This window comes from Ochotona princeps, chromosome 26, assembly GCF_030435755.1.
Source record: "Ochotona princeps isolate mOchPri1 chromosome 26, mOchPri1.hap1, whole genome shotgun sequence".
NCBI classification, from domain to species: domain Eukaryota; kingdom Metazoa; phylum Chordata; class Mammalia; order Lagomorpha; family Ochotonidae; genus Ochotona; species Ochotona princeps.
This window is the reverse complement of record NC_080857.1, coordinates 448,369-472,336: the sequence shown is the minus strand read 5'-3', so window position 1 is coordinate 472,336 and position 23,968 is coordinate 448,369. Positions and strand designations below refer to the sequence as shown.

Sequence of the window (23,968 nt, the reverse complement as noted above, 5' to 3'; positions counted from 1 at the left end):
CCGGCTGCCTCCTGCACCCAGGAATGCAGCCAGGACAGACCCAGGCATTGGGCCCCTGCACCCTCATGGGAGATGTGGGTGGAGGCCCAGGCTCCTGCTTGTGGCCTGGCACTGTCCTGTGTGCTGTGGCCCGTCGGGGAGGGTCCGGCAACCTCAAAGAAACAGGTCAGGTGGGGTCAGCTGGGCGAGGCTTTGCCTGGGCTGCATTGCTGGCTGGGCCACACTCCTGAGTGAGCCCTGCACAGATCCCCAGCCTGACCGCGGAGCTGTGCCGCCGAGGCCAGTGTGGACTCAAGTTGGCCCAGACCTTGCTCGTGCTGTAGTGCAGGGCTCTGCCCAGTCATCCTGGAGTCTGGAGTTTCTCAGAGATGCTGGGGTTAGGATCACGCTCCCTGTCACTTCCTTGTCTGAGTGGGCAGCCTGTGCTGGCCTCTGCTGCTCAGCTCACACCCCCAGCTGTCCGCCAGCACCACCGGCCTCTGTGGTTCCCATGGCCAGCATGTGAGCATTGCAGTGTGTGACAGTTCAGCCCAGAGTCCATGCCAGGCCCCAAGAGGGGGTTTAGGATGTAATACCACAGCCAGACTCCTGCACAGTCCATGGAGACCCCACAACACAACCAGGCCCAGCTGCAGCAAGAGGGAGCCGGGCTGGACTGCAGGCCTCCATGTCCCTGACACAGTGTCAGCTGCCGCACGGAGGACCCCCGATGGAGCAGTTCAAGGCAGGGAACCGGGATATCTGTTACTGGGCTCCAGGGACACCCATGCTGCCCTCCTGCCCCTGGCATGCTGGGCCCAGCCAGACCCTTCCACCAGCCTGTGCAGGGCTCATGTGCTGTCCCCCGCCATGGCCAGCTCTGGCCCTGGGGGACTCTGGGGCCCGGGGCAGCCCTTGGCAGGAGTGGCAGGCAAGCGCGTGTCCTCTGAGTCCCTGGAGCTGGTGAGCCTGACAGCGTCCACCTTGGCTGACCACTTCCTCCAGCCACTGTGGATGCGGGACACTTCCTGGCGTGAGTGCTCTGTGGCTAGCACGTAGATGATGGGGTCAGCCACGCTATTGACTGTGGCCAGGCACAAAAAGCCCACGGAGATGCTGTAGAAGCTGGCCTCGAAGGCGCACACGGCGTCACGGTCCCCGTGGTAGTAGGAGAAGGCAGCGGCTTTGAGGAGCAGCACCAGGTGGTACGGTGCAAAGCAGAACAGGAAGATGAACACAACAGCTGCAGCCGAGTGCCGCACCTTGGCCTTCTGGGCGGCGGTCAGACCCGGGCTGCGGCCAACGCTCCTCAGGATGCGGTGGTTGGTGTAGGCGATGATGGCGAGGGGCGCGGCAAAGCCCATGGTGAACCGGGCATAGTGGAAGGCGGCGATGGTGGCACTCATGCGTGGTGGCTCGAAGCAGGCACCACCCTCCTCCTCCTCCATCTGGAACACAGGGTAGTGGACCAGCCCCACGAGGACGAAGATGGCAGCAGAGACAAGCACGGCGGTCCTCTGGTGACGGCGGCCGCGGCTCTCCAGGGCGTACACCACAGCCACGAAGCGCTCGCAGGACACGCAGCATAAGAAGAGGATGCTGAGGTAGATGTTGCAGAAGAAGATGTAGGCCGTGGCCCGGCAGGCACGCAGGCCTAGCGTCCAGCGGTGCCCGTTCTGAATGTAGAGGATCCAGAGCGGCAGCGTGCCCAAGTAGAGCAGCTCGCACAGCGCCAGGCACAGCAGGTACACAGCCAGCACGTTACCCTGCAGCACCTGCAGCAGCGTGAGCCATGCTGTGAGGCAGTTGGCCGGCAGGCCCAGGGCGCACACCGCGCTGTACACCAGCACCAGCATCACCCGGCTCTCCTCAAAGGACGCGTTGCAGTGCTCGGTGGAGGGGCCCGGGCCGGCCCGGGGGATGGAGGCGGTCACGGGGGTGGCGTTCCCTGTGGGACATTAGGCTGAAGCTGAGGCTGGGAGCCCAGGCAGGGCTCAGGAGGGTGACTGGAGACCGCAGGCTGGACAAGCTGCAGGTCCGGGGAAGCCACACTGTCCTCCACGTAGCTATGCCACCTCACACCCTAGCTATTCCCCTTCCTCACTGGCACCCCTCACGGGGCACAGGGCAGCCCCTGCTGTGCCATCAGGCTGGATGGAGCTCCCGTGGGGCACTCGACCTGCACCTTAGCACTTGCTGGTTCAGTGGCTCAGGTGCCTGGAGGAGAGAGCTGACGCAGGCGGGAGGGAGGCCCTACACCCATCATGTGCAACTGAGCAAGAGCCCCCGCCCCCTGCCCATACCTTCCCCTCACAGCCAGTCCTCCTGGTGGGGGCAGGTGGACTCATGTCTGCTCCCTACCCCGCCCCCCACAGCAGGCAAGGCTGCATGGTACAGGGAAAGCACTGGGACCACCACCTGTCCTGGGTTCGGGCTGGCACGGGCTGGATGACGGTGCTCGATGGCATGTGGGGTGGGAGGGCCGCTCACCTGACATGACTGGGTTCACACACAGCCACAGCCACTCGGGCCTGCCGTCCTGAGGCGCGACGTCTGCGGAGGTCGCACACGGCTCTGAAGTGGCGGGTTGAAACAGCGCTGTGCAAACCAGCCTGAATGCGACTTACTCGTTGCATATGGCGGCGGCAGCGGCTGAGCGGGTTGGCATGCTCCTTGACCAGGAAATGACAACAGTGCCTTCAGCCCTTCAGGATTCCCTGCAGCGTGTCAGGAGCCACTGGCAGCACCCCCACGGAGACCCACTGCGACGGAGCAGGGAGTGGCCCAGGGCCTGCTCAGGACAGGCGTGGGGTGCAGCGGCTGTGACACCAGGCATCATCAGGTGCCTGGCTCTGAGCCCGAGTCCGCTCTCCTCCATAGCCTGGGAGGGCGGCTGAGGCCTTGCACAGCCGGGGGAGACCACACCGGAGCTCCTGGCTCCGTGGGCGGCAGTATCTATTGCTCTCCTATTCGGTCAGCAGGTTTGAGCCTCGCTGAGCACAAGGTGCTTCCCTGTGAACACTGACCAACAGCCCCGGAGACTGACATGAGCAGGGAGCCAGGAGTGGGCGCTGCTTCTGTGTACACAGCAGCCGGAGGCATTGGCCCAGCCCGCTAGATGTGTGTCGTGGTGAGGTGACAGCCCGGGAGCTGCTGCCCAGTGAGGATGGCTTGACTGGAGAGGGGGGGTCTCTGCTTCCTTCCCTAACGGGGTCCCATTACAGGGGGTCTGCGGGAAGGGAGCCCTCCAGGCCCACCCTCAAGCTCTATGACCCAGGCACCAGGAGCACCCTGGCCAGCCTAGGCCTCTGGCTGAGCCCTGGAGGTCAGCCCAGAGCTTCCCAGCATGGGTGTCCTTGCGACTGTGGGAGAAGCTAGTGGGGCCCTGAGGCCCTGGCTCACCTGCTGGGGGAGGCCTGCTGTGCACCCATCTTCCAATGTTCCCACAGCCCGGGGCAAAGTGAGCCTTCCATAGCCAGGCCCCCTGTGGCCCCCTCTGGCCCCAATGCACATGCGCCCTGGGGCCACTTGCCCTGGTTGACCAGTTCTGGGTCCCAGCCATGGCCTGTCAGAAGAGTGGGGGCGCCCATCAGTAGGCCCTGGCTCCTCTGCCAGGAGCTGCGCAGCTAGGGCCCCTGCTGTTCCACCCTACTCAGCGGGCACACCGCTTCAGGTCACTCCCGGCCCCTTCTGGGCTTCCCCTTCAACCCTGCTCCCCAGCCTGGCCACCTCCCAGGTCACAGCTTCTTCGGGAGCCTCTGCCCCGGGGTGGGAGGGGCTGGCCAGCCGACATGGTCCACAGGCTGAGGCTTGGGGCGCAGATCCCGGGCACCATATCAGCACAGAACTGCCAAGATCCTCCAGGACAGCCCACAGCCTCCTCAGGCTGTGCCCTGGGATGACTACTGGCTGTGGAGCAGCTGGATGGACGGGTCCTGGGGGGGTCACTCAGGTACTTCCAGACGCAAGCCCCCACCCACCCAATGCCCATTGTGTTTCCAGAAACCTGGAGGTCAGGCCTCCTTCCCCTCTGGAGTTGCCCTGCCTGTCCATGGGAGCCTGCACACCTCTACAGACCTAGGGATAGGGGCCTAGGGTGGCCTCCCAGCTGCTGCCCCAGTCCTGTGGCCTGACTGTCCCTGTAACCCTTGCCTTCCTGCTACAGAGAAGCTCACACAGCCATCTGCACAGCCATTGTCCCTGGGGATTCAGCACCAGGCCCATCCTCCTGCCTGCCAGCATGGGCCTCCTGGGCTGCCTGCCAGCGCTGTCGATGAGCCCCAGGGCAGGGTGGCTTCCCACCAGCTCCTCGACGCCTACTCCCCGTGTCCCCACCAGCCCCCACCCTCAGGGTTCCTGGTCCCCCCAGACCAGGGGAAGCACCCTTTCTGTTTCACTTAGGACGCTTGTTTGGTGCGGGGTGGGCTGACCCCTCCCTCTTGGCACAGCCTCTCGCACACCCTGGCCTGGCTCCATGCTGCCCACTGTGGGCAGTGCACAGGCCGGGGTGCTGCTGGGCCTTGGGCCTCCCCGCATGGCCAGGCTGGCCACAGCCCACCCTGCCTTGTGGCCCACAAGCCTTCCTCCCTGGGTGGGCCCTGGAGGGGCAGCCAAGACGTGTGCACACCCCCACATCACACCCAGGAAGTGATCGAGAGCCTGGACACCTGGCAGGCTGTGAGCCAGCGATGGTGGGGCCCAGCTGGGACCCTGACCCCCAAACCCTCCTTAACTCCCCCAGCTCTCGCCTTGGGGATGGCGGGCCCTTCCCGCAGGCCCCTCTCCTCACATGTGGGCACTTGCACCCTGTTTTATCTTGGGGGGACCCAGATTAGAAGCCCCCAGCCAAGTCCCCACCTGGACACCACCAGGTCACCTGTGCCCACCGACGCAGCCTCCTGGCCCCAGCGCCTGCCACCCGCCCGACTTACCCGGCGCCCAGCCTGACAGCACCAGGCTTCAGGAAGTGGCTAGGGTCTGGAACGCCCCTAACCACAGAGGCAGGCGGTGGGGGCTGGCCGAGGCCCTGCTCTTGATTCGGATGACGTGTCTTCCTGGGGGAAGCGGGGGGGGGGGGGCGGTGGTGGTGGTGCAGGGAACCTCCAGGCTCACTCCTCCCTCAGGGGGGCCTTCCCTGAGGCCCTGGGGGTCCCTACAGTGGCTGGGGAAAGCTTTCCTATGTGGGCCCTGTGGAGGCGTGTGGAGAGGGCCCCAGGGTCCCACCCAGCCTTGGAGCAATCAGCTCCTGGGTTTGCAGACAGGTTGTTGGGCCACCCTGTGCATCGGGGCTGTTCCCCACCCCCGCCCTAACCCTGCTCAGCCCATCCTGGGAGTAGGCCCCCAGACACCACACCCACTCCAACTGCCCCTTGACCCAGCCGCCACATCTGCAGTTGAACAGGGAGCCAGCGATCGCCACCTGTCCTCATCGGGCTCCTCTCCACTGGGCTGAGGCTCCAGGCGGGTGGTGCCGCTTCCTCTGCTGAGGCCCTGGGCAGGGCTGGCCCAGAGCTGGCTGCAATCAGCAGTGCCTCAGGCACGCTTCCTGTATACAGCAGGACCAGGCTGCGTGGAAAGAGGACGCAGGCAGGGGTGGGGTGTCTGAGGAAAGGACCCGTTGCATCCGGGACCCCAGCCTGGGTGGGCAGGTGTCACCTAGAAGGGCCGCTTCCTTGGCACTGCATGGCCTGCGCATGACCGGCCTGCCAGCCGGCTTCCTCTTGACCCCAGGGAGCACGCACTCAGCCTCCCCCAGCAGCACCTCCACCCTGCCGCCTGTTTCTGGACCCCGTGGGCAGGGGGCGCCGGTGTCCTGGTGGGCCCTGCCATGCTGTGTCCCAGAGGATGTGACAGGTGAGGCCCCTGTGAGGCCCCTGAGGGTCCTGACCCCTCCTTGGCACCTCCTGGGGAGAGGGATCAGGCCAGGCAGTGGGGGGAAGGGGGTAACCAGATGGGGCTCCTGGTGCTGTGGGTGCCAGCAGGGGCAGTCAGTGTCACTGGGGCTGGGGTCGCAGGCCTAGGCCGCAGAGGCCCTGAGTGGAGTGAGGGCTGTGGTTTCCACAGAGCGTGGGGCCTCTTAGCCCCCAGGCTAAGACCCAGATGCCCAACTTCCTTGCTCCCTTGTGGGGTAGGCAGCTACTTCAGGGTCACAAACTTGGAAGCCACTCCCACCACCACCTAGGTGTTCCCTTCTGCCCACATGTGGCATGAGAGGGGGCAGTATTGGGTTGTTCTGTTATCACACCCCTCACAAGCCCCTATAAAGGCCATGATAGGGAGGGGCTCGCTCTCTTGGGCATGTGCACTCCGACCCTTGGCCTCCCCAGTACCCGCAAACAGACTCCAAGGACAGGGAGCCCCTGAGCGTGGCCCCTGTGTTTCTGTAGTCCTCACCCTCTGGTCACTGCTGGGGCGGGACAGTGAAGATGTTAATGTTAAGATCCTTTGTATTTCTAATGTGTGTGCTATTAAGAGTTCCAGGAGGGCCTGGTGCAGTAGCTTTACGGCTAAAGTCCTCGCCTTGCATGTGCCAGGATCCCATATGGGAGCCGGTTCTAATCCCAGCTCCTCCACTTCCCATCCAGCTCCCTGCCTGTGGCCTGGGAAAGCAGTCAAGGACGGCCCAAAGCCTTGGGACCCTGCACCCGGGTGGGAGACCCAGAAAAGGGTCTGGGCTCTTGGCTTCGGATCGGCGCAGCTCTGGTCGTTGCGGCCGCTTGGGGAGTGAATCAACAAATGGAAGATCTTCCTGTCTCTCCTCCTCTCTGTACATCTGCCTTTCCAATAAAAATTTTAAAATTAAAAAAAAAAAAGAGTTCCAGGAGAGTCAGGCCTAGTGGAATGTGGGCAGAGAGGCAGGGGAAGGGGAGGGGAGGGCGCAGTGTGTGCCCAGGCTGCTCCCTTATGTCCCTCAGGAGACAAGCTGGACATAGGTCTTCAATTGAACGGATAGACTTCGGGTAATGACCATTTGCTTTTTTCTCGGAGCTTTGATTCAGACTGGATTGCCATATGGATTTGTCATTTGCTAATTTTTAGTTATCACCAAGCTTAGTTAATAAAGACTCCTTAACACATCCTAGACTTGTCTGGCATGATCTCGCTCACACCCTGCAACACCCCGGGCTGGCCCCAAGCAAGGATGGAGAGGAAGAGGGGAGGGCACATAGCCTGCCCCCAGAGACTTGCTAGGGTCCCGGGGCCCCAGCACCTGCCCCCGCAGCCCACCCAGAGCACAGCTGGCCGGTGGCTCCTGGTGCCTCCTCTCCCTCCCTCCCCAGTGAGTGCCTAGGGGTGGGGGAATCCACTCTCAGTTTACTAAGAACTGTGACGGTGACAATTCTGTGTGCTCCAGAGGCCAGGGCTGTTGAAGGCTCAAAATGGGGACAAGGGACCTGAGGAAGTGGAATTTCTGGGCAGTCCCCGGCACACGCTGCCCCACGGGTGGCCCTGCCCCCCACGGGTGGCCCTGCCCCACCCTTCCTGCAGACCTCTGGTGTGTGTTCATCTTTTACATATTGACTGATTGATCTGAAAGGCAGAGTTATGCGGGAAGGGGAGGGTGGTTCACTTTCCAAACAGCCACACCTGGGGCTAGGCCAGACTGGAGCCAAGGGTTTCTTCCGGGTCTCCCATCTGGGAGTCCAAGGACTTGACCCATCTTCTACTGCCTTCCCCAGGGCCTCAGCGGGCAGCGGATGGGAAGCAGAGCAGCCGGGAGTTGAACTGCTAGCCCATCCTCTGCATTTCTGCTCCGGCTGCCTCCTGTCCATCTGCCCCTTTGCTCCAGTGCCCCCCATGCCTGGCCTCCTGGGCCTGTCTTGTGTCCAGGGCCTCACAGGCTACACGCCCCAAACCCATTACTGACAGCCGGTGCAGAGTAGAGTACTGGGCTGTTTTGGGGGTGGGTAGGGCTCAGAAATCAGCAAAGCGGATGTTGGGCAGCGTGCCAGCGCCCACGGCCGCACTGGGCCTGCTTCCCAGGCCCTTCGGTCCATGGTAGAGAGTGCCAGGTCCATAGATCCCAGTGGGGACCCAGGAAGGTACCCCCACCCCCATCCCAGGCACTACAGGGTTCCAGGCAGCCTTCCTCCCAGCTCCGTCTCTCAGGAAACAGACAGATGTGGGTTCCTCCTCCTGCTCTGGGGGAGACCAGGGATGACACAACAGCTGGGGTCCTTGAGGAGCTGGGTGGGGGCGCTGGCGACCAGGAGCCCCGAGCTGGAGGGGGCTGGTGGCTGGGAGCCTGAGCTGGGTAGGGGGCTGGAGACGGGGGCCTGAGCTGGGGAGGGGGTGGAGACAGAAGCCGTGAGCTGGGTGCTTACCTGACCTGAGCGCTCCGTTTGTTCCTGGAGAGTGGGAACAGAGGCGCCCTTGGCTGCACACACCCCACCCCCACCTCCGGTCTCTTACTAGAGGGGAACCTCTCCTCTCACTGCTGTGTCCAGGAACCCTGATGCGTCACCAATCGGCCACGCCAGGCTGAACCGGAAGCCTCAGACTCAGCCTTAGCCTTCCCCTCTACCCCTGCAGCCTCCCAGGGCCGGCCTGAGCTGCAGCGGGGCTTGGCAACATAGGGACCGGAACCAGGCATTGGGCAGTCAGCTGGTGGGACGGTGAGGCGGACAGCCCGGGGCCCCCAGAGCCGCAGATTCTATCCTAGTGTCCACTCTGGGCATGGACCAGCTGAGTCATCCATGGGCAGGTACCGTGGGCAGGTGCCCAGGGAAGATGGGGGCTCTTGGGGACTGTGTCCTCCCACTGTCCAGCCCCAAACCCTCCTTGCTGACGTGTTTTGTGCCCAGGACCAGCGCTACCGGCCAGAGGATGGTCACTACCCGCTGCCCCCACCTTCTCAGGACATACCGAGGTGCTGGGGCTGGGAAAGGCGCTGGCCAGGCTGGCAGGGCCCTGGCCCCTCTGCGACCGCCCGGCTAGCCGGGTCAGGACCGATCCAGACACTGGAGTTGCCCTGCCACCCGGTGGCCGTGACCGGTCCTGCATTTCCCCGGGCAGCCCAGCACTCGGGTCCTCCCACCAGCGCTTGTGCCTGAGCTGGGGGCAGGAGGGGTGGGGGCGGGAGGCCCCGGCGCCCCAGCCCTTCCCCCAGAACCGTGTTGCCCGCTTGCAGTGACCCCACTCGTCACAGCCTCACGGGGCAGGCTGACAGCTGCCCCAGGCACCTGGCCGGTGGGCAGCAACACCCCCCAGGGGTCCAGGCCGTCTGGCTGTCTGCCTGCTCAGTGAGCTCCCCGGGGAAAGCACGTGGGAGCACGCTGGTCCTGTGCTGGGACCCCCTCCCAACTTTCCCCGCAGCCCCCGCCCTCCTGGGGCCCCGGGGACAGGCCCAGCCCGGGCAGGTGTCGCCATGCTCCTGGCCTGCCTTGCCGTGTGAGGCCCAGGCACCCGGAATGTGGCTTTGGGTTCCGCGCCCTGGGGCCAGGGATTCCTGCCTCCGTGGGCGCCGGCTGGCGGCTGCTCCCGCCCTTTGATCCGCCAACCACTGGCAAGCGCTGCCCGGGGCGCCCCATGCGGCTGCTCCTGGGCACGGGGGACTGCCTGTGGCTGAGACGCTCCCGAGGCTGGACAGGAGGCAGGAGGTGGTCGCGAGCCTCGCCCGCAAGAGCACGGTCCCCACCGGCAAGGGGTCCTACTGCCGCTGCTGCGCAGGGCTCCCTCACCTGAGGCCACTTGCGCCGCAGCCCGGGGAGTGTGGGACAGGCAGGGCGGCCCTGAGCGGACAGGGGCTGTGTCCGGGTGCCTCTGGCCATACTGACCTGACTGCAAGCTTGTCCTCCCTTGGAGACCCCCTGCGGGGTTTCACCTCCAGGAGCCCCTGCTTCTTGGCAAATCAGAGCCAGGGGAGGGACAGGTAGAGGGACCCTTCATGGCTGGCCCACTCCCCGGATGCTGCTGTCCTTTCAGCTCCCCTGTGACCCCCAGGGTCAGCCTAAGCTCGCAGCTCCTCCAGCCCCCAGGGTCCAGGATGACTCAGTCATCCTCAGGCCTGCTGGCATGGGGTGTCCTCCCTTGGTTACTGGGAGGCCTCCGCAACCCCGTACAGAATGAGATGCCCCCCAGAGCCAGGGCCTAGCAGCAGCCTGAGGGTCTTCAACCACACTAGGTACAGGGCAAGCTGACACTACTCCCCTGCTGGGTCCAGCATGCAGACCCTGCATGTATGTGTCCCACATGCTTATACACGGAGGGAGCAGCTTGGCTGGGCCCATGGCGCCAAGCATGCACCTACATGCCCTGGTATTCCAGGCCCCAGGGTCTGGAGAGGACCTGGGCAGGCCTGGTCAGCACCCTGCATCCCCTGGACTCAGGCCACAGGGAGCTGAGCTGGAAAGAGCTGCTGGGCTCACGGCCCTTCTACCAAGCTTGCAGGACAAGGGGGTGTGGATTCCTGCGCCTACCTTACAAGCCCAGCTTAAGGATGCTGGGGGGTGGTGCTCAGTATGCCAGGTGCTAGGGGCCAGTGCTGGGGTGCTGGTGGTGGTGCCCTGAGGGTTGCTGGGGGTGGTGCCCTGAGGGTTGCTGGGTGTTGAGAAGTGGTGCCCTGAGGGGTGCTGGGGGTGGTACCCCGTGTGCCCAGTGCTGGTGGGGAGGTGTGCCCAGTGCTGGTGGGGAGGGCTCCCAGGGAGCTGGCTGGCGCCCAGGGCGGTCCCGCCCACAGCTCACCAGCGCCCCCTGGTCTCTGAAGCCACAGAAATTTGGGAAGCAGGACTAGCAGACCTCCATGAGGGCAAGCCGGCCTTAGCGCCAACGCCCCGCGCTCCTCACGCAGCCCTCGGGCTCCTGGTCCGATGCCACCAGTGACGCCCTGCCTCAGGGTGCTCAGCCTCGCTGAGTTCCCATGCCAACCACAGGGCCTGGGCGTGAGCTGCCGCGGTCTCTGTGTGAGCCAGCACCTGCCAGATGGACGGCTGATCCAAGCCCGGGGTGCTGGTGCCCAGTCCATCCCCGCGTCACACATGCACACTGCGCCTCTCAGGCTCTCCACGTGGGCACACCAAACGTCTGCCAGTGACACCCCCGGTGAGTGACTGCAGGCAGCGCTGGCAGGAGAGAGGCTGTGGGATGCTCTTCGCACCTGCTGGTAGGTGTGTGCTGGGGCACCCTGTGCCTTGAAGGAGGCCCCTGCAGCTTCTAGAAGCTCCAAACCAGGAATTGCCCAGCAGGCAATAACACCTGCCCCAAGCTTGCCCTTGAATGTTCACAGCTGGAAGCGGCTGGAACGGCTTACAAGGTGAGGGCCAGCACATAGCGCCTACAGTTGGGGCTCCAGGCCAGTCTCAGCTGCTCCACGGGGTCCAGCTCCACGCCTTGCTCCTGGGAGGAAGTGGAGGGTGGTCTGAGTCCTCAGGCCCGCCCCGCAGTGCAGGGAATCTGATGGAGATCTGGCCCCTGGCCATGCGGGGAAGTGAACCAGCAGATGGAACAGACCATCACTGTCCAACCCATCGTGTGTGTGTGCCGAGCTGCCTGGTCTGCAGGGACGGGAGCTGACTGCATGGTTACCAGGGGCTGGGGGTGTGACATGCAGTGAGCACAAATGGGCCAGGGTTTGGGGAGGTCTGTGCCACCTGGCTGGGGCACATGAGAAATGGCTAACGTGCAGGCTTTGTGGGGGAGCTGGAGGTGGGCACAGGGCAACTCGTGAGTGGCCAGGGGTAGGGGGAGAAAAACAGAGAGGAGAGACAGAGAGAGGGAGAGGGAGAGAGGAGACAGAGGCAGGCACAGAGACAGATGGAGAGAGAAACAGAGAGAAGAGAGACAGAGAGAAGGAGAGGGAGAGACAGTAATTGCTGGAGAAAGAGAATGAGACAGACAGCGACACACAGGGAGACGCGGGGAAAGACACTGCGTGCTCCTGGCTGTGCTGTGTTCAAGGTGAGTGCCATCTCCACTCTGCCAGGGCTGCACACGTGGACACAGCTCACGTGGACACAGCTCCTGGTTACCACGACTACAGCTGCCAGCCCAGGCACAATGCTGGTCCAGGCTTGTGGGGCTGGTCAGGCCAGGCACACTCGCTTGGGGTGCGGAAGAAGCACCCTGGTTCTGCGGGGAGCAGGACACGCAGCGTGCAGCCTGTGGCAGTTCCAGGCCCCCATAGGTGCCCTGCATCTTGCCTGTGCATAGACTGGGCAAGAGGTCCACGTGTGACCAACTCCCTGGGCCACACGCTAAACATGCAGGGCCGAGGCCTTGCAACTTACATGTAAATGCTGCAGAAAGACAAAAGCTGTGAACCCAGCCTGTACCCGCCCCCAGGACGGGCTAGAACTGGGAGAAAATTCTGTGCATTGGGGTCGGAAGGCCCCTCGGAGCCACCAGGTCAGAGGCCTGAGCCATGTGCTCATGTCTGCGCCGGCGCCACTCAAACTCTGGCTGGGGCTCTGGGCAGCCTGCGGCGCGATGGGACAGCACCCGCCATGGCTGCATCTGGGGTGGAGGGCATAGCTCCTCCGCTCCTGAGAGTGTGCTGGTCCCTGCGCCCACTCCAGCTTTGGGAAGCGAACAGAAGATGGAAGCACACTCTCTCTGTGCGCCCTACTCCCCTCATTGCTTTTCACATAAATAAATGAATCTTGAAGAAAGAAAGTCATGGGGCCAGTGTGATGGTTCAGTTGGCTAATCCTCCACCTTCAAGTGTTGGCATCCATATGAACGCTGGTTCTTGTCCCAGCTGCTCTGCTTCCCCTCCAGCTCCCTGCTTGTGGCCTGGGAAAGCAGTAAGGATGACCCAAGTGCTTAGGACCCTGCACCCATGTGGAAGACCCAGAAAAAGCTCCTTGGCTCCTGGCTTTGGATCAGCTTAGCTCCTGCCATTGTGGCCATTTGGGGAGAGAACCAGCAGGTGGAAGAAATTTCTGTCTCTCCTCTCTAAATCTGCCTCTCCAAGAAAAGTATATCAATCAACAAACAGAGTCTGAACTTTCTGAAGATTCACAAAGTTTGAGTGTGGTCTACTGATCCAAAGGTCTTTAATTAGAGTAAGAACTTAACAGTAATAACTGCAGCAGAGCAAGCAGCAACAGCACAAAAACTACTTCAAGTGTGTTATTCTCACTTCTGGAATCTTCTATTTAATATTCTCGGATGAGGGTGACCAAGGGTAGCAGAAGCCTTGGACAGTGCTTCGGGGCAGCTGCGCAGTGCCAGTGTCCTCCCATCTCCAGCTGCAGCCCCTCACCTGGCCCTGCTCTGCCTATGTCCCTGCGTGTCTGTGGAGCAGACAGAGCAGCACAGTGCCCAGTGCCACCCTCCAGGCCCAGGGTGCCCCCGAGGCTCTGCCTCCGCTCTCCAGATCACTCCATGGGCAAAGGGCGTCGCTCACACCGGGATGTTTCCTTAGCAGCCCCCCACTCCCAGCCCAGGTACCTAGATGAGAGCTTCCACACAGCTAGAGCTGCTTCCATAACCCCCACCCTCCGTCTCAGGCACCAAACTGCCCAGCCTGCAGGGGTTAACGGGCCTGGGCACCTGGGTGCCTGTGTGGCCTCCTCGCGCTGCCCCCACTGGGGCTGGTTTCTTCGGAGACATGTCAGCCCGTGCTGTCGCCAGGCAAAGCAGCTGCTGCAGTCCCTCGGGCCTTTGCCCGGAAAGCAGCCAAGGCCCTGGAGGTGGGCCAAGGGCTTCCCCGCAGTCCTCATGGGCTAGGTGAGGTGGGTGCAGGTCAGGCAGGGTGGAGCCAGCACTGGTCCTGCTCCCACAAGGGGGTCAAGTGGGGACAGTGTGACCCATCCCTCCTCCCCTGGAGCCCATGAGTAGCCACCGTGTCATGGGTCTGCATCCGACACCCACCCTCGGAACCCTCCTGGAGTCCAGCCACCCTAAAGTCTACCCTGCCTCCAGGCCCCTCCCACCAGCTGCCTCCCTCACTGCCCTGCTCCAAGCTCCTAGGGCCGGAGGACCTGACCCTGTCATCCTCCCAGGCCATGGTGGGAGCAGGGCCAAGGGCCTGGGGCTCTGAGTCCTGCAAGGGCTCTCCCGGCACCTGGGGAGGGTATGCCCTTGTGGCACAGAGCACAGCTCCCAGATATGGTGCCCCAAAGGGACCAGGCTGGCCAGCAGCAGTGGGTGAGGAGAAAGAATTACCCCAAATGCCCCGAGCCCCCACCTCCCCCACCCTGGGGACTGTCAGGCCAGGAGCAGCGTACCCTGGGGGCTCTTCGCATGCCCACCAGGTGGGGACAGGGTGGGGACACAGGCTGGCCACAGGGCCTGCACCTCTGCCCAGCATCCTCATGGCCTTAGAGGGCAGGGCCGGCATGGCAGGGAGGCAGGAGAGTAGGCACCCGAACCTGGTCAACACTCCCCAGTGACCCCCAGTCATGACCTGAGGGGAGACTGCTTGGGGAGACCAGGGAGAATGGAAGGCAGGATTGTGGGGGCTGGCACATGTGTGTACACACAGCCATGGGGCCCTGAACATGCCTGTACACAAAGCCATGGGACCTGCACACGTATTGTACTCACAGCCGTGGGGTCTGCACATGTGTGTACACACATCCATGGGGGCCTGCACCCACCAGCACACAGCCATGGACCTGTGCACACAGAGCCAGCTGCAGATTCCCTCGGGTGCCTTGCCTGGAGCAGCCAGAGGCGGACTGTGTCCTGGGAGCCCCGCACCAAGGCAGCAGGGCTCCCCAGAACTAGGGGACAGAACCAGACAGGTGCAGCTCACAGCTCACTCCCTGCAGCAGATGCCCGCCTACCGGCGCCCAACTGGGCACTCTTCAGCTGCCACCCGCCACCTCTGCTTCAGTAGGGTCCAGCGTCCCGTTCTGGCGTGCAGCCTGTAGGCTGTCACCTCCGGAAGCTCTCCCGGGTCAGTTGGCTGCTGCTCCCGCTGGGCCTGCCAGCGTTGGCATGTGCTCCTCCTGGCAGGCCATGCAGCCAGGATTGGGGGCTTCCTGTCCAGCCCCCCCCCCCGGGGCCTCTGCTAGCACGTGCACACTGGGCCTGGCCTGCAGTATGCAATGACAGAGGACAGGAAAGGAGCTTGCCACGTGGCCAGGGCATCACGGCTGAGATGACAGCACCAGTGGAGACGGGCAGCCCAGGGTCCCACATGTGCTCCCACTCACCCCCAGGCCGTGGCCTCGGGCCCCACTCCCAGCAAGCAGGAGGACCCACAGGTGTGTGCATAGGTGTAGCCGTGTATACCTGTCCAGGCAACTCCACTGAGAACCCCAGGGTGTGGCACATGGTGTAGCAGGCTGGACCCCTCTGGGCCTGCTGTCCCTGGGTCTCTGGTCCCTGCTGTGTGTACCTGGCCTGGCGTAGGTGCCTGTGTCCCTGCATCTCCAAGGGGGACCTCAACAAGGTTCTGGGTTCTGGCCCCACCTGGTCGCTGCGGCTGAGGGCGTGTACCGGAGTGACCCAGTGGCTGGATGGTCACTTTCTCTGCCTTTCAAACAACTACAATCTTTTAAAGGCCGAAGACGGGGTCTCCAGGGAGCACCTCCCCAGTGAGGTACTCATGTTACTGACATGCCTTCCGACTGTCCTCAACCCCAGGAGCCTGGGCCATATCGGGGTACAGCCTTGGCCACGGGCCTGAGGCTAGAACAGGCCAGGGCCACCCGCCAGGGTGCGTCCTGCTCTGTCCCTCACCGTGGGAACCAGGCCATGCTCACCCCTCCTACCCCAGCAAGGACGGCACAGCGTACAGCAGCTGCTCGGACACAGGGGCCTTTAATATGTACATACGCACAGGTGCGCTCCATGGGAGGGCGGCAAAAGGCACTTGTCGCTCCGGGTAGTGGGGGAAGACCACTTCTGAAGCTCGGTGCAGACCTGGGGCAGCAGGGCCGCCAGGGCCCGGCTCCCAGCCCAGGCACGCAGACTCCGCGGGGGCATGGGGGACCCTGGAGCGAGGCTCCTGCGCGAGGCCCGGAGGCGGACCCCCCCACACGTCTGTAAACCAACGCCGGTGCCCCGCCCACCGCTCCGAATAACTTACACACGGGTTCGGGCACGTACAAAATAAACCTCTGGGTTTGGGTTTGGGTTTTGGTTCCAGTGAGTTTTTTTGTTTTGTTTCTTTTTTTTTTCTTTTCCTTTTTTTTACACAAAATAAAGAAACTATGCACAGAGCCCCGGCCCTCGCAGTCCGGCAGGGCCCGGGTCCGCCCCGCAGCCACCGCCTACTGCTTGCCCACATACAGGGCCTCGCGGGCACTGCTAAGCGCCCGGTTGTCCACCTTGGGGCCCGGCGCCCAGCGCACCGGCCGGCCCGGGGAGCCGTCGGGGTCTTTGGTGCGCGGGAGGAACCGCTCCACCTCCAGGGGGTCCTCCGCGTCCTCCTCGTCCGCAGGGCCCGGCAGGGCCTCGGCCGCTCCGCGTGGCGGCGGCGCGAAGTTCGTGCGCGGGCAGAGCGCGTCCTTGGCCGCGCCGGGCCGCGCGATGGGGTTGCGGATGGGGTTGAGGGGGTTGAGCGGCGCCCACTGGTTGTTGGCGCTCTCATCCCGCGGCAGCCGGCTCCGCTCCCGCTCTTTCCTGCGCTTGCGCGTCCACCACACGCACACAACCACGCAGGCCAGCCACAGCACGCTGAAGGCGCCGCACAGCAGGGGCAGCAGCAGGCCTGCGGGCGCATGGGGCAGTGAGCGGACCTGTGGCCTGGGCCTGGGCCAGGGGCAGGGGCAGGGGTCCCCCGCGCACCTGTGCTGGGGCCGCCCACCACGACGGTTTCCACCTTGACCTCGGCGACCGCCAGCAGCACTGAGCTGTTGCCGCGCTGTGTGACAGCTGCCACGATGGCATGGGCCGCGCTCTGGATCAGGGTGCTGTCCGGCAGGTCCCTCGCAGGGCTAAAGGACTGTAGAGCAAGGCACTGAGGGGTCCCCTCGGAGGCTTCAGGGGGTCCCGTGGGGGATGGCGAACCCTCTGTGGCTGCTGCCCGGATCACCCCTCCCACTGTCCTCAGCCTGGGTCGCCCTCTCCCCACCCCAGTAGAGACCAAGCCCGCGCCAGGCTCCACCGGCGGGGTCCTCCCCACAGCCGGGACCAGGGCTCTGGTAAAGCAGAGTAGAGGGGCCCCTGCGCCAGAGAGGCCTGGTGGCACAAGACCCCAGCCCTGCCAGACCATGCTGTGGGGCCAACCACACTCTAGGGACCCTTGGCCTCAGGCGCAACATGGCTGCAGTTGTCCAGCCCGCCGGGGATCCTGGTAGGGGTCCCGGGCATCTCTGCCCAGGCTGCCCGAGCCCCTGCCCCACAACCACGAGAGCCTCTCAGAGCTCTGACCACCCTCGCTCCACACTTCAGGTGGCCGCCATCACAGCTTCTGCACAGGTACTGGGGACCCCATCTCACCCCAGGAGCCCACAGCCACAGGGGAGCCCTCAGGGGCCCCACATCCTCCCTGTCCCACCAGACAGCTCAACTTCCCACTGGCCCTGCTCTCTGCTCTCCCACCCAGCCCAGCTCTGCGCCCTCCAGCACAAGCACAGCTGTACCCCTGTGTATGTGGGTCCCCTAGGCTGGGCCAGTGCTGGCTGGGGCCCTCAGCGCCTGTGCTGCCTCCTGGGGGCCACCCTGTGGCACTCACCACGGCTACTTCCACCGCGCTGGGCCCCGAGGAGGACCTGTCGCACAGCAGCACCAGCAGGCGGTCCCGGGCCACTGCCCTTGTAGCCGGCAGGGAGCGGATGCCAGAGCAGATGGTACCCACAGTGGTGCCCTGGGCAGACGTGTGGGACACAGGGGACATTCTGCAACTGTGCCCGGAGAGGGGGGCGAATTCCGCAGACATGCCCTCCCATTCTTGTCCAGGAGGGACTGGGTTCGTCTGAGTGCCAGGTGCCCACTGCCCCTGCCCAGCGCTCACCTGTGGCACCTGTTCGCGGTTGAAGCGTAAGGTGAGGCGGGCACAGTTGTTGTCCAGATGGCCGGAGCGGGGCAGGCAGGGCGTGCTAGGTAGGGCTAGCTCCTCAGGTCCACACTCACCCCAGGCAGCGCAGGGCGGCTGCAGGCACTGTCCTGGGGCCTTCTCCCGACACCGCTGTCCTGGTGGGCACTGGGTGCCCGGTGCATTGGGCTCAGCTGTCAGGAGGCATGGCTTCCACCCGCACCACACCTGGGGCAGGCATGAGCACACAGGGTCATGCCCGTGGGGGAAGCGGGGCCCTCCACCCCAGGGCTCCCACTCGGCTTCCCCAGCCCCTCCCCCCCCGCACCAGCTTCCTGGTGTCTTCGTGGTGATCAGCACTGGACGGGAGACCCAGGGAGGCTGGGGTCAGGCCCCACCTTGCTGCAGTCCCGGCGGCCATCCAGGCAGCGACAGCTGTTGCAGTCTTCCAGCCAGGCGCTGCCGTGGGGAAGCGGGGCACCCCGGGACCAGCAGGACCTCCCAAACCCGATGACTGTGGGGAGACGAGACTTCAGGGCCAGTGTGGGTGCCCAGGCCCCAGGCGGCCCTCAGCCCACGGCCCGTCCCCACTGACCTTCCTGGCACCGGGGGCCAGCCCGGCCCGGCGGACAGCTACAGCGGTACCCATTGATCTCGTCCACACAAGTGGCCCCGTAGGCGCAGGGTGAGGACTGGCACTCGTCGATGTCTGGGAAAGCACGTCGGCGGCTCAGCAGTGGGACCCTGGGGTGCCCAGCCACCCCTGCACCCCTGCCCTGGGCTGGACCACTCACTGATTCGGCAGTCAGGCCCTGCGAAGCCAGGTGCACACTCGCAGCGGAACCAGTTGACGCCGTCCACACAGATACCACCATTGTAGCTGCAGAAGTAGGGCTGTCAGGCAGGCCCACCTGCTCTGCCCCGCCCCTCCCCACAACCTGCCTGGCACTCACCATGGCAAGGGGTTGCAGTCATTGGTGTCTGGTTTGAGAGGAGACACAAGGGGTGGTTGGTCCAGGCTGCACCTGCCCAGCACGACCATGCCGGGGGCGCTGGGGACAGGGCAGATGGGCAGGGCCTGCAGCTTTTAGCCCAGGATCGGGGGCCATCTCAGCAGGAGCCCCCACTACGGGATGAGGTTGAGGGGGTGCTGGGAGACCCGGGGGTGCTGCCCTGGGAGAAGGAGTCGGCAGGCGGCCCGACCACCTTGGAATCACTGGGGTGGACAGCCAGGGAGGAGACCCCAGCCCCCAATCTCACTGTGTGTGCAGGTGCGACCCTCCCAGCCGTCTCGGCAGATGCAGGAGAAGGAATCCCCGCTGCCCACGCATGTGCCCCCATTCACACAGGGATTGGGGAGGCAGCTGCTATTCCTGGCTGTGAGGGGGAGAAGGCACTCAACAGTCCAGAGCAGCGCAGCCCAGCCCGGCCCAGTCCGGCCCGGCCCAGTCCAGCCCGGCCCAGCCCAGCCCAGCCCAGCCCAGCCCAGCCCAGTCCAGCCCAGCCCAGCCCAGCCCAGCTCAGCCCAGTCCAGCCCGGCCCAGCCCAGCCCAGCCCCGTCCAGCCCAGCCCAGCCCAGCCCAGCCCAGCCCAGCCCGGTCCAGCCCAGCCCGGTCCAGCCCAGCCCAGCCCAGATCAGCTAAGCCCGGCCCAGCCCGGTCCAGCCCAGCCCAGCCCAGCCCAGCCCGGTCCAGCCCAGCCCGGTCCAGCCCAGCCCGGTCCAGCCCAGCCCAGCCCAGCCCAGCCCGGTCCAGCCCAGCCCGGTCCAGCCCAGCCCAGCCCAGATCAGCTAAGCCCGGCCCAGCCCGGCCCAGCCCGGCCCAGCCCCGCACACGACCTCACCGATGTTGCAGGTGCTGCCTTTCCAGCCCGGTGGGCAGGCGCAGCTGAAGGTATCACCGCTGTCGTAGCAGGTGCCACCATTGCTGCAGGTGTAGGCGTCACACTGGAACTCACCTGTGGACACAGGGTGCTCAGCATCGGCCCACGGCAGCACCCCCCTGGCCCTGGGGGCACAGTGCTCACGCGAGTGGCAGGTCTTGCCCTTCCAGCCGTCGTCGCATGCGCAGTAGAAGTCATTGACCAGGTCATGGCAGCGCCCGCGGTTGTGGCACGGGTCCGGGAGGCAGTCGTTGGGATCTACAGGGTGAGGTGGGGAGGTCAGTGGGGGCGGGGCTGTCGGCAGGGGCCGGGGCTTTGCGGGAGCCACTCACTGGTGTCACAGAGCTCGCCCTCCCAGCCACTGGGGCAGAAGCAGCGGAAGGAGTCCACCCCGTCGATGCACGTGCCCCCGTTGCGGCAGGGCTGTCCCTGGCAGTCGTCAATGTCTGCAGGAGAAGCCAGGTGAGCCAGGCACATGGGGCGGGGGTCCCCAGGCCGCCCGGCCCTGCCCCACTCACTCTCATGGCAGTAGATGCCCGTGAAGCCACTGTCGCAGGCACAGGAGAAGCCACCCCCAGGCTGGCTAATGCAGTGCCCGTGGGGGCCGCACACGCCGGACGGCACCCCAGCCTGCAGGCCGCAGCCGTCTACCACTGCACAGGTGGGAGGGGGCAGGAGTCAGGGTCGCCCGGCCCAGCCCCCAGCCCAGCCCCCGCCTTGGGCCACCTGCACACCTCTGCAGGCCCCTCCAGGGCACGGTTCCCTGGGCACCGAGCAGTTCTTGCCGCCATAATCTTCAGGGCAAGCACAGTAGTAGTCGCTGTCCAGGCTGTAGCAGCGAGCACCATTGTGGCAGGGGCTAGGCTCACAGAAGTCCACGGCCACCTGCACAGCATTGGAGGCGGGAACACACCTGTCAGGGCCCACCCCACCTCCATGCCCAACACAGGCAGATCCTCGGGAATTCCCGAGGCTGCCCTCCTGCTTCCGCCTCCACCTAGTTCCAGCAGCATCCAGGCCTTGGCCGCTGGACGGAAGCACCTGCGGGCCCCTGACCTCCTCCCACTGCCCTGGCCACTGCTGCAGCCCAACTTCCTCTGCCTCCCGGAGGCAGCATCCGGCAGGAAGGCCGCCTCCTATCCCCTGCCCCCGTCTGGCCGCCCTCGGAGTCAGCTATCTGCCCCTGGGCCTGGGGGAATCAGGTGCATGGGGAGCTGGGGAGAGCCTCCCACCAGCAGGGACTCCCCGGTCACCAGAGTACTCTGGCCTCCTTGCCCTGCTCTGGGCCCCAGGCCTCACCTCACAGAGGAGCCCCGAGAGGCCAGAGGGACAATGGCAGCGGAAGCCGCCATCCGGCAGGTCCTCACAGAGGCCGTCGCCCTGGCAGGGGTTGCCAGCACAGGCGTCCCATCGCAGCTCACAGTGCTGGCCCCCGAAGCCACGTGGACACACACACTGGTAGCCGTCTGCCAGGTCCTGGCCAGGCGTGAGCAGGCCCATGAGCCCTCCTGCAGTGCCCACTGGTCCCACGCCCACCCCCTCCTCTGGCCCCACCACCGGTGAGCCCCTGCAGTGCCCACTGGTCCCATGCCCACCCCCTCCTCTGGCCTCACCACCAGTGAGCCCCTCCTGCAGTGCCCACTGGTCCCATGCCCACCCCCTCCTGCTGGTCTCACCACCAGTGAGCCCCTCCTGCAGTGCCCACTGGTCCCATGCCCACCCCCTCCTGCTGGTCTCACCTTGCAGGTTCCACCGTGCTGGCACTGGCCATGGCAGTCACTGATATCTAAGGGCAGAAGGCGGGTGTTGGTGGAGCCCCCGCGCCCCAGGCCCACCCCGCAGCCCCCTCCCTGTACTGACGGATGTGGCAGTTGGCGCCCTTCCAGCCCGGGCTGCAATTGCAGTAATAGCCGCCAATCAGGTTTTTGCAAGACAAAGCGTTAAGGCAAGGCTTCCCCTCACACTCATTGGCGTCTGTGAAGAGACAAGGGGAGCTGTGGGGCCCAAGCCCCCATGCCCACGCCGCATCTGGCCCCGCAGCCCCGCAGCCCCAGCACCATGCACAGCGCGGCAGCATGCCCCCTTGGCCCGGGGGGCCTTACCCAGTTGGCAGGTGGCCCCCACCCATTGCTCGGGGCAGATGCACTCAAAGCCGTTCACACGGTCCACACAGGTGCCGCCTGCTGCACACGGGTTCGAGGCACACTCATCGATGTCTGCAGAGGACAGAAGATGGTCTGAAGAGGTGGCCAGGGGCATGGCAGCCTAGCCACGTGGGCCTGGCCAGGTGAGAGGGTGCCCTTCCATCACTCAGCCCCCCACAGCACCTGGAGCCCCCAGGCCCGTGTCCAGCACTCACCCAAGGCACAGGTAGGCCCGCTCCAACCTGACGGGCAGTGGCACTCAAAGCCAGATGGCACCTCATGGCAGGAACCCCCATTGGCACACGGGTTGGAGGCACAGGCATGCTCCGCTAAGAACCAGAGCAGGGTGGATAGGGTGAGGGTCAGCGCTCCCCACCCCAGGCCTCTGGGCCCCAGCAGTGGCCCCACGTACCCCGCTCGCAGTTTTTGCCCGAGTAGCCGTCGGGGCAGGCGCAGTGGTACTGGTCGGGCTCCACGTTGATGCAGGTGCCCCCATTGGTGCAGGGGTGATGGCTGCCACAGTAGTTCAGGTCTGCGGGTGGAGGCGCGCTCAGGGGACAGGCCCTGGCCACACTGCCCCGTGTCCCAGAACAGGGGGCAGATCCTGTCCCCGCCCTCCCCAGCCGGCCACCTTTGTCGCAGAGCAGGCCACCCCAGTTGGTCTCGCAGTTGCACTGCCACGGCTCCACGCAGCTGCCATGCACGCAGCCGGGGTAGGGGACACATTCGTCACAGAACCGTCCCTGCCAGCCGTAGTTGCACCTGGAAGGACCGGGATGGGCCCAGACACAGGGTCAACGGCCTGCAGCGGCCCCTGAGCCAGTGGGGCCACAGACACGGGCATTCCCGGCCACCGGCCCGGGCTGGTCAGCCCAGCTGTCCTATCACTCCTCCCTGAGCTATTCTGGGAGTCACCCCTGAGCTGGGCCCCAAGAGCAGGCGCCAGGCAAGAAAGGCCCTATGGGGTCCCCAAGGGAGTGCCTGCCAGCGGGGTGTCCCTGTCCTGGCCCCGTGGCCCAGGCATGACTTCATCTTAGCCCAAGGGCAGCAGCCGGGCCTCACAGCAGAGCCTGAGGAAGGGGAGGGGGAGGGGCTGTCACATTGGGACACACCCCAGGAAATGGCCTCAGAGGCCACTTGGCTCTCTAGCCATGCCCAGAGGTCAGGGTCTGCCCAGCCCGCCAGCCAGCGTCCCGTCTGGCAGTCCTGCAGGGGCTGGGCAGGTGGCCTGGGCGGCAGGTGCTGCGGTCCACAGCCCGGGCGCCAGGCCGAGAGCCTGGCAGTGGTACCACATCCAAGCCATGTCACTTCCACGCCGTTCCCACCACACCAGGTTATTTTTGTCAAAGGAAAGAGCCAGGCCCTTCCCTTCCTAAGCTGCCCAGGACCACACAGCCAACTCTGCACACCCCAGCTCAGGAGAAGGGTGCCAAGGAGGCCTGCAGGATCGCAGCCTGCACCTGCCGCGGTGTCCGCCGCCCAGGTGATGGGGCACATGCTTGGGGTCTGGAGCGGCCAGGCTCTTGAGTATAGCCCACATGGGTCCCAGGGGTGTGCTCCCCCTGGACGGGCCGCCGGCCACACCAACAGCTCCAGGGGCCTGGGGAGGGTGACAGGAAGGCCCAGCCATCTCCTCTTGGCTGCAGCATCCGGTGGTGGGGGACACCGCCCCCAAACCCTACTGGAGCTACTGGGAGGCCAAGGAGGGCACCGGGACCACACCCCCACCCTCCCTGCCTGCAGCTGACCTGGCTGCTGGCCACACCCCTAGCGTGGTGCCTGCTCAGTCCCCACGTCACCTCTACCATGCAGGCTGAGAGCCCGCCTCCCTGACCCTGGTCAGGCATCCCGGGCAGCCTTGTCTGGACCCCTTGTTGGGGATCAGTAAGACATGAGGCTCCCCGCCACCTCCCTAAGTGCTCCCAGCATCCAGTTTGCATGACCCCTCTGGCCCTCTGTGCATCTGCCACGCCCATCTGGCTCACATCCTGGGCAGGTACCCGGGCCCAGGCAGCCCCCTGCCTCCTGCGAACCCTCCACTATTTGGTCTTCCCTTCCACAGATTACCTTTCCCTGCCCCCTGAGACCCCAGCGG

The 23,968-nt window shown here is 65.0% G+C and overlaps 2 protein-coding genes across 2 annotated transcripts; both read right to left on the bottom strand.

Moving 5' to 3' along the window:
• Positions 1-380: 380 nt before the first annotated feature.
• LOC101534712 (probable G-protein coupled receptor 132) lies at positions 381-15,855 on the bottom strand. Its single transcript, XM_058655643.1, has 4 exons — positions 15,706-15,855; positions 11,256-11,313; positions 2,470-2,532; positions 381-1,927 (listed from the first exon to the last, which is right to left on the bottom strand). Exons 1-4 carry the CDS (start codon positions 15,853-15,855, stop codon positions 831-833), a joined length of 1,368 nt encoding a protein of 455 aa, XP_058511626.1. The 3' UTR covers positions 381-830.
• A 52-nt stretch (positions 15,856-15,907) lies between these two features.
• Positions 15,908-22,667, bottom strand: LOC131478065 (protein jagged-2-like; the record flags this gene model as incomplete). Its single annotated transcript, XM_058655642.1, has 21 exons — positions 15,908-16,582; positions 16,660-16,816; positions 17,549-17,680; positions 17,828-18,076; positions 18,247-18,362; positions 18,444-18,557; positions 18,643-18,728; positions 18,802-18,829; positions 19,109-19,225; positions 19,691-19,804; positions 19,874-19,987; positions 20,062-20,175; positions 20,248-20,382; positions 20,464-20,614; positions 21,029-21,205; positions 21,469-21,515; positions 21,590-21,703; positions 21,832-21,945; positions 22,089-22,202; positions 22,286-22,405; positions 22,505-22,667. Coding segments are annotated over 21 exons (2,916 nt in total), but the record flags the coding sequence as incomplete, so codon positions are not given.
• Positions 22,668-23,968: the final 1,301 nt, after the last annotated feature.